Source organism: Hordeum vulgare, chromosome 5H (assembly GCF_904849725.1).
Source record: "Hordeum vulgare subsp. vulgare chromosome 5H, MorexV3_pseudomolecules_assembly, whole genome shotgun sequence".
Lineage (NCBI taxonomy): Eukaryota > Viridiplantae > Streptophyta > Magnoliopsida > Poales > Poaceae > Hordeum > Hordeum vulgare.
In genome coordinates, this window is record NC_058522.1 from 523,878,440 (window position 1) to 523,888,261 (window position 9,822).

General features: G+C 46.7%; 1 protein-coding gene across 1 annotated transcript; it reads left to right on the forward strand.

Annotated features, from left to right (window-relative positions):
• Positions 1-202: 202 nt before the first annotated feature.
• LOC123452160 (transcription factor BHLH148) lies at positions 203-4,598 on the forward strand. Its single transcript, XM_045128761.1, has 3 exons — positions 203-2,633; positions 2,753-3,040; positions 4,031-4,598. Exons 1-3 carry the CDS (start codon positions 2,196-2,198, stop codon positions 4,169-4,171), a joined length of 867 nt encoding a protein of 288 aa, XP_044984696.1. The 5' UTR covers positions 203-2,195; the 3' UTR covers positions 4,172-4,598.
• Positions 4,599-9,822: the final 5,224 nt, after the last annotated feature.

Sequence of the window (9,822 nt, forward strand, 5' to 3'; positions counted from 1 at the left end):
AGCAATACTCCTCATTTTCTTCCTCATATGTCCGGTCACTTATACGTGATTTATAGAGAGGAAGAGAGAGAGAGAGAAAGAAAGGAATGGATAAAAAAAAAATTGGTCTGGGATAGGGCTGCGTCCTATGTGGCAGACTGACCGGGCGCGTCCGCGAGCCCTCGTATCCTCGTATTTAAGATGGATATGAGGGTTCGCGAACAGCTCTGACGTATAAGGATGGTATGAGGGGTCCGGTTAGACCATTCTTTTCCTTCTCTCTCATGTTTGGTCACTGACCGAACGCATCCGCGGACATATGAGGGGTCATTTGAGTCGTCCAACTGTAAGTGTTCTAAATGGATCTCATCCCTTTCTTAGGTTTAAACCAATGCCATTTAGACTCGTGCATTCTTCCCATCCCTAAAATCCCATCTAAACTCGTGTTCCTCCCTAGCCCCCCCACCCCCCCCCCCCCCCCCACACACACACACAAAGAACAAATAACAACATTCTTTCTATTTTGAAATATCATTTAATCATTTCTTGGATATATGAATACATCGTTATGCCTATACATCTATTAAATCCTAGTTTTGTGATATTTTGGGCTTTTTGTCGGGCTTTTTGGCCAGGCTTTGAGGAGAATAGTGGAGCCAGAGCCCGATCGGCTCGTCCGACTTTTGTGCTAGGACATGCTTAGTTCTAGCCCCATCCATGAGATAAAGAGAAGGGTTAATTTGACAAATACCATTGACAACTCCTTAAAATTGAAAATACCGCTCTAATTTTTGGATACTTAAAAGAAGAAGATATTTTAACCATTTGAGCAGAATATATACATGTTAATATCGTTGACATATGTGTGGGAAGCAAAAGCTAAACCTTAGCCAAACAATCCATGAGTCTAAATTTCACCAAGGTTTATCCATAATCTAGCAAGCACCTCCCTCATGGAGTGCCCCGATGTAAATTGTATTTTGATAATCTAATTTGAAAGGTATTTTTGTTTATGGAAAAAGAGAGGAAAAAATTGCTTTTTGTTAGTCTGTCAGACACCTCTGCATCACTCTATAAAGGGAGGAGCCAATTTAGAAACGATTGTCAACATCCCTTGGATAGCTCCCATCAAAAGAATCTTGGTCGTTAATCAGGCTCTCGCCTAGTGGTCAGAATGCATAAATCAAAAGTTCTTGTCTCCTTATTGGTAACAAATGTGGCGGTACAAGCCTACAAAACAGATTTTGCTAAAGCGAATTGAAAAACCAAGGTTCTATTTGGAACCGGTGTAAAATTTGTATGTTCACAAGCATTTTGCTCAAAGTTCAGATAAATGCCGGGTTACCTCACAGATTTTACGTTATTTCTGTAAATGGTGCCACAAAAGAAGTTAAGGCTATCCGAATGGACCTCTAATGGTATCTGAATGTACTGCTCTGTCTTGAGTAGGTTTCCTACTCGTTCCCAAAAAGAGAGAGAGAGGGGAAAACATTTTTAAACCCACACATGCATACTCTATCGTATAAGCACCTCCGAGCGACTGAGCCATCGTATCATTTTTAAATTTATGAAGTCACCGCAACCACCTCGTAGTCGACGGAAACGCCTGTGCATCTTTACAAATTCTAAAATAAATACAAACACCAGAATTTAAACGGGCTGAGGATACCACACTCTCTTTAATGGTTCACGGGCAGGAAGAAGTTAATGCGAAGGATGTAAAAGGAGAAGTTTGGATAAACGGGCATGCCGAGGAAGTGGACGTGCCGGCGGCCGGCAACCGCAAATACTACCGCGAGAAAAGAGCGCTCTCCCGCGTGGAACCTTCTCCGGCTGCCCCTGCCTACGTGTGCGACGCCATCGCCCCAATCGCGTACCGCGTTGCCCCGAGTAGGCCCATCACTACCTCGTGCTCATTCCCACCCGAGCTCACAATAATTAAAAAAAAAACGAAAAAAAATATTCGCCCCGGCTTTGACCGTCTCGCTCCCCTCCTCCCTCTTCTGCTCCCTCCGCCTCTCAATCGGACCGTACGGGTCCATTTGACCACGTGACCCAAATCCGCCACCCGCGGCTATATAACCGCGTCCGGACGTTTCCCCGGCAACACACTTCACCAAGCACTGCAGACAGCGCGCGGCATCAGCTCAGAGCAGAACCAAGGAGGCTCAGAGCACGGAGGAACCAAGGAGGCCGGCGAGATCGACGCAACGCAAATGCAGATGGACTCCTACTACTTCCACGACGACGCCCACTTCTTCGCCGGCTGCGGCGTCCCCGGCTCGCCCTTCGCCGACCTCATTGCGTCGCTGTCGACGGAGCCGCTGCCCGCGGCGGCGGCGAGCCAGAGCGCGTTCCGCGAGTACCGCGGCGTCGGGCTGGAGCTTCCGGGCGCGGCGCGGGGCGGGATGGCCGGGGTGGGGAGCAAGGGCAACATCCACCGGAGGATGATGGGCGTGCTGGCCAGGATGGGCCCGAGCGCTGGGGGAAGTTACTGTGAGGAGGACGGGCAGGAGGAGCGGCCGCAGCAGCAGGCGGCCGGCGCCGTCGAGAGCAGCCGCGGGTTCCGGCACATGATGCGCGAGCGCCAGCGCCGCGAGAAGCTCAGCCAGAGCTACGCCGACCTCTACGCCATGGTCTCCTCCCGATCCAAGGTACCTACTATGGCTCCATAGGCCGCGCCCACGGCACCGTGCTCCCTCCCACATTCCGTCTCGCTGGCGCTCGAATGCCATGTGCCGAAGCTGACTGATTGATGCCATTGCCATTGCAGGGGGACAAGAACTCGATCGTGCAGTCCGCGGCCGTCTACCTCCACGAGCTCAAGGTCGCCAAGGACCAGCTCCAGAGGAGGAACGACGAGCTCAAGGCCAAGATCCTGGGCCACGACGCGCAGCAGCAGTGCGTCAAGGTCCAGTTCGAGGTGGACGAGCCCTCCTCCTCCATCGACTCCATGATCGGGGCCCTCAGGCGCCTCAAGAGCATGAATGTCAAGACAAGGGGGATCCACTCCACCTTGTCCGGCCAGCGGTTGACGACGGAGATGAATGTTGAAACCACGGTGAGCTTCATTTTCCTTCTTAACTTAGTCCTCCTACCTGCTTTGTTGACGATAGTAAACCGGACTAAACTTTTAACAAGTTGGAAAAATATACTACAGTTGTGTCACCTACAAGATTTTTCCGAATTTCCGTGTTCTTTTAGTGCACTACCACATCATGGATATATATACACTACTAGTATATTATTGGACTGTTAGATAGGGACGGCATCATCGATAGGATAACGATGATGGTTCTGAATTAATTATATAAAGGACTGTAATATGATCAAGTCTTTTGTTCTTTACTGAAAGCTGCAAAACGTCTTAACTGTGACAATTCGGGTTAAACAATGTGAAGATCAAAGCATATATATTGCTGAAAGGACATATTAATATACCATATAATTCACTCGACCGTTTATAAGATTTTCATCAAAGTTCAAAACACAGTCCTTCCAATACAAATCCCAAAGAAAGTAAAAAAATAAAATAGAATTGTGAATAATACAATTCACAAAAAATTTGCCATCGCCAAGGAATTGTGTCAAAGTTCCGCTAGTAAACCTCGGAACTCTGATGACATCATTTGAGCATATCCTTTGCCCGTTTACGTGTTATAAAACCTACAGGCCAATCCTTGTCTAATTAATCTGCATCGGCTGTTACTGTCAAACGAAATAAATTCTGCAGCTACTGTTAGGTTTATTATTTTCCACAAGAATCGAGCTCGAACAATCATGCCCTTTTTAAATAGTAATCACCAAATGAAGCAAGTCAACGGATCCCTAATCTGAATAATACTGTGTCAAGCTTAACATATACTCCTCCGTAAAGAAATATAAGATCGTTTGGATCACCGCTTTAGTGATCTAGACGCTCTTATATTTTTTTTACGAAGGAAATACTAAAGTTTTCATGATTGATAATCAATCTCATTTACTGTATATAGTAAGCCACTTGTACAACCTTAACTAACCACGCTGCTTTCCTCACGTGTCCTATTCACAGATTGCGGCCGGCGAGGTAGAAAAGGCAGTGGAGGAGGCTCTCCAGGAAGTAGAGAGGAATCAGCTGCATGACAGCGAGGCCTCGTTTCCCGGAAGCAGGAGCGGCTGGCCACAAACATCACACGTGCAAAATGTGTTCTGAGATGGTTCTGAGCACGAGGGCCATGAGACACATTTCTTCATTGTTTTTTCTCCTCTCTTTTTTCCGTTCTCCTTCTGATGATGGAGCAAGTGAAGATCTCCACATGCCCATGCCCTTGCCCTCGTACCTCGTGTGTGGTCCTAGTGGTTTGTTAGAGGCTGTCAAGATGTAAGTAGCTCTTCAGATGTGTAGGTAGCGAGGTCAACTTGGGATCGAATGGGTTGGAACAATTTGAAGAGGGTCAACTTGCACGGTTTGGCTTGGCGCTTATGTATGGCCGTATAGCAAGCAAGAGAAAAAGGATATGACAACTTGACAAGGATACATGTCAGCCGTTTGGAACAAGAGGGACCAGGAAGCCTTGGCTGCTGGGACTGTAAATTTGTAACTGCCCAATGTTCGAAATCCAATTAGATTTTTCTCGGAACGGGATCATTGCGTTTCGAGCAACGTTTTTACTAAAATCTCATTGATTTGTTTTTTGATAAAGGTTGAATTTTATTGGTTTAAACTAAAGCATCAAAAAGATACATAATACAATGAGCACACAATCAACATCAACTCACAAACACGCCAACAACTAGAAAAGTCAATGTAAGATCAAAGTTATTAGTAGGCGAGAAAAATAGAAAGAAAAAAAAGCCTCAAAGTGATCAGATCTGTGATTGGCAAACTGCAACAATAACCATATCCGCATCAACCATCCCATTACGCCATATGAATAACGAGGTTTTTCAACAATAACACCTTGAGAAAGGAAACAACACTCAAGCACCGCTATCATCAGGCCAACCAAATTGACTCTAGCTTAGAATCTTTTGAGAGTTGGACCCCGTCTCCCTCCTGTGATGCTCTCATGGGCGCCCTTGGGGGGAGGGGGGGGGGGTGATGTCAGCTGTGCTTCCCTTGCAACGGCGTCAGAAATTGTCGTGTTGACGGCACCAGGAATCCTTCAGTTGCGGCTGTGCCTTAAGGGACTTACTAGGCACGTATGCAAAGGATTTCCCCCGTGGCCTTGGAGCCTTGCGTTGGTGTTCCCTCGAAGCAGAAAGGGTGATGTAGCACATCGGTGGTGGTAAGTATTTCCCTCAGTTTGAGAACCAAGGTATCAATCTAGTGGAGGAGTATCACAAGATCCTGCACAAACACAAAAGCTTGCTCCCAACGCTATGAAGGGGTTGTCAATCCCTTATAGATTGTTTGCCAAGTGAGGATTGAAAGCAACAAAGTAACAAAGCAAAGTAAAAGCGGAGATGTAAACGATGGATGTGAATAGACCCGGGGGCCGTAGTGTTTACTAGTGGCTTCTCTCAAGAAAGCAAGTAGACGGTGGGTGAACAAATTACTGTCGAGCAATTGATAGAAGGGCTTATTCCATCTGTGCCCCCAATTCCTTAGTTGTGCTCAGTTTTCCCCACGCTTCAAACTTTTGCTCACTTTTCCCCACTCCCTTAGCTGAAACTCTCACAAATGTTCATAACAGGCGTTTGCCGTCTTGGCCGTTAACTGACTTGTGGGGCCATGTTGGACTCTGTTGACTGTGGTTGTGGCTTCGCTGGTTGGGCCGTGTTTGTGTTCATAGGACGGGCCCATTAGTTTGTTGGTAATAAATTAAAAAATCCTACTATCGATGGATGCAGCCTGCTATGCATGCCCGGCTTTGGCATCGATGTAGCCTGCTATGCATGCGAACACCGCCACACACGCATCTAGTGACCTAGACCTAAACGCATGCATGCACGCCGACACGCACGCATCGATCCGTGCCGCACGATTGCCGGTGGATTCAGTCGCTCCGCAACGTCGTTTCACGCGTCGCAGGCATACGTGCCGGTGGCAGAAGGGGCAGGCTGCACGCACGCTCGTGTCCATATGACGAGGCATCGGTTCACGCCGCACGGCTGTCGCTTGATTCAATTGTGCCGGTGGCAGAAGGGGCAGAGCACGCAGAAGGGGGAGGCAGGCAGCCGCCAACGCAGAGCACACAGAAGGGGGAGGCAGGCAGCCGCCAACGCAGAGGATGCAAAGCACGCTCGCTTCGATTCACGTTCACACATTGATGATCGCATCGGTTCACACACGCACTGAGTCACGATCTACGCCGTTTGCGTGTGTACCCACTTCGTCTCCCCCGGCTATTTAAACTGCCCTTCATTGCCTCTTCTTCTACAGATCCATCTGCGCCTCCCACTTCTCTTCTTCCCCCAAAAGCCAAAGCCGTTCCACTCAGCGAAGCGTTCAAGATGCAGTACAACGGGCCGACGTTCCAAGAGCCTCCCACCGTGCCGGAACGGCGGTACCCCGCCAACGTCGTAGTCGAAGCATCGCTCCGCGTGTGGGCGTTCTCACACTGGAGGGGTAGCACTGAGCTTGCACGGGGGTTCCTCCGTGCGGGCTTCCACCACCTCCCGGCGGGCTCGCTGCCCATGTTCAACCTCGTGGAGCAGCGTCCCCACGCCAACGCTCCAGTGGTAGGGCTCGTCGTCCACTTCACCAATAGGTTCAATGCCTACTACCTGCTCGCCAAGGTGTATTGGTGTGGGTGCGAGTTCATCGCATTCACCACCTATAACATCTTCACCGACTTCGAGAGTATCTTCCCTGCTCGCAACCGCATGCACAGCCTCCCGTACTACCTCGGCGACAACGGCCTTGAGGAGGAGCAGTACTGAAGCCGGCGGCGAAGAAGACGGTGGAGCCGGCGGTTAAGGTGAAGACGACGATGAAGACATGGCGGTGTTGCCCTAGCTACCCTATCTACTATGTAGTGTGAGTTTGGTGTGTGTGTTGCCCGACCTAGCTACCCTATCTATGCATGTAAGGTTAATTATTATTATCTATGTAAGAACTTATGTTGCCCTAGCAATTGGCGTGTCGTGTTATATGTAAGAACTTATGTTGCCCTAGCAACCCTATCTAAGTTCAATTATGTGTGTTATATTAATGATTTGTTATGTTTGTCCCAAGTTTAGACACGGCTAATTGGCGTGGGAAAAATTAACCAAACTAACTAAAAATGATGTGTTTATAGATGCCTTCTAAAAATAAGAACATATTGTACATTTGTACACGACTTTGGTTTGCTCAGAGCTCTGTATTTTTTAGGTATTTCAAGAATACTTTGGTTTTCAGAAATATTGAAGTATCAAATACTTTGAGATGTTTGGCTTTATCAAAAGTGTAGTTTTATATACTTTAATTCCTACTTTAATATGTAGAAAACTACACTATGTTTGAAGTATATAAAAAAGAGGGTTGGACCTCTTTTTCCAATCATGAAGTATAAATTACACTATGTAGAAAACTACACTTTGAGATGTTTGGCTTTAGTCAAAAGGATAAATGAAGGGACCCATAAAGGAAAGCCAAAAAAATTCCTCAATGAGATAGAAGAGATTGGGCAATCAAATTAATGAAAAAAGCAATCAGAAACAAAAAAGGACAAAGCAATCGTTCCTAACCAAAAAAAGAAACATCGCTTCTTTCTGGGCCTCATTTATCCTTTGTGGGCCTATTGCATCTTGATTCTCTTTGGGCCCGTGAACTAGGTTTTTTTTTCTAGCAGAACTGACGAACTCGAGGACAAAAGTTTGGCAAGTGCGAGAGAGAAGAGATGAACTTGATGTATATCCCTTGTGCTGCTCAAGTACTGCTTACTGTCATCTGACGAGCTAGGGTATGATCCAACACTCGAGGTTATTAGCTAACAAAATAATCCTATCACTGAACTGGTAGTTGTCTTCTGTCGAATCTGAAAGTGTCGAAACTTAACAGTAAACTTCATACATTCAGAGATCGACAGTTGCACTAAACAGAGTTGCATTTGAGATAACAGACGAGGATTGCTAAACAGTGGCAACAACAGTAGACAAACATCTCTAACGAGAGATGGCCATCAAGTAAAAAATTCCTAGAGCAAGTATTCCTAAAGCTATCAGATTGGATTGCTTCTTCAACTCAATCAGCTGCTTGAAGTTCTTGTTCATCTTCTTCAATTCCGTCTTCAGTTCGACATCTACCACCGTCGGGTATTCCGGACGCGCTGCTGCTGCCGGAGCAGCACCGTCATGGGGCAGATTGAACTCGCGGATTGCATTCCCCCTCGAATCCAGCAAGCCCAGCCCTTGAAGCCTCTGGATGTAATCATCCATCCACTCGGAATGGTGGCATTTCTTCACGATCTGAGAACGAAATCATGTAACCTAAATCCAAATCTGACAGATTTTTTGAGAAATTAGAGATAAAGGATGCGAGGAAAACTCAGATCTAACCTGCCCCTCCGGCTTGCTCTCGCATTTGACGAACTCGCACCCAAAGTTCCCATTCTTCTCCTCCTTCGAAGTCAACCGCTTCATTTGTTGCTGCATTCTCCACTGCATCTTCAGTCTCCATTGCAGCTGCATTCTCCACTGCATCTTCGGTCTCCATTGCTGCTGCATTCTCCTCAGCATTGGCTGCTGTCCATCTTTCCTCCTCTCCAAATGATGCATCCACTGCATTGGTACAAAGCCTAGCAATATGCCCCAGAACTCCACATTTTTTGCAAGCACGCTTCTTTGGTAGACGACCCTCCTCACCTGCTCTAATCCTCTGGTTCCTTGGTGTTCCTAGTGGTCTAGTAATGGCAGGAGCGTGGAGTTTGAACCCTGGATCTACTATGTTCCATTGATATTTCCCCAATAGTGCAGGCACATTGTCAGCATAAGCAGCCATAAATTTGGCAATAGAGAAATACTTAGAGCAATATTGATCAACTTCACCATCTACACCCCCAATAACGGTCATCAGATGTAGGGCATGTATGCATGGCTTCCCACGGATCTGCCATTGCCTACAAGTACATTCTCTAGTACTTAGGTTCACAGGATACCTCCATACCCTATTTTTAGTGTCAATATAGGTAACCTCTCCCTCATATGTACCAGATCGAATACATTTCATCTTCAGTCCTCTTGCCTTCAAGTGCAATGCCTTAATTAGTGATGGGAGCATTTCATGACCAACATATTGTGTTTCTGCAATTCTTTTGCGAAGAGCCATCTTTATCATGATCATTTGCCTCATCTTTTCAAATGCTTGCCACAACAAGAGCCCTTTCACTGACTTGAACTTTGAATTGAAGCATTGTGCAAGGTTACTGGTCACATAATCTACTTTGCAGATTTCGTTGAATTTGCTTCTTGACCACACCTTACCATGATGTGCATCCATGTACTCCTTCACAAGAGGATTTTGAGCATACAACACTCTCAAATGGTGTTCATGCTTCCTTTTGCTGCATGTGTATGATGCTGGCCATAAGTTCTCATCATAAACTTTACCTTTGAACTTCTTTTTGAAATTATGCGCTAGGTGTCGCATACATTCCCTATGCTCCACTCCAGGGAATACAATTTCCACTGCACTCTCTAAACCCTTGCAAGCATCTCTGTGTATAGCTAAACCTGGGGGTGTGCCTATATTGTTGCGCAACTGCTGCAGAAACCAGACCCAACTTTCCTCAGACTCTGCCTCCACCACACCAAATGCAACTGGGAATAGCCAGTTGTGTCCATCAACTGCAGAAGCTGCTACTAGCTCTCTTCTCCATCTTCCAGTCAAATGTGTAGCATCTACAGCCAAATAGGGCCTGCAACCATCTAGAAACCCCT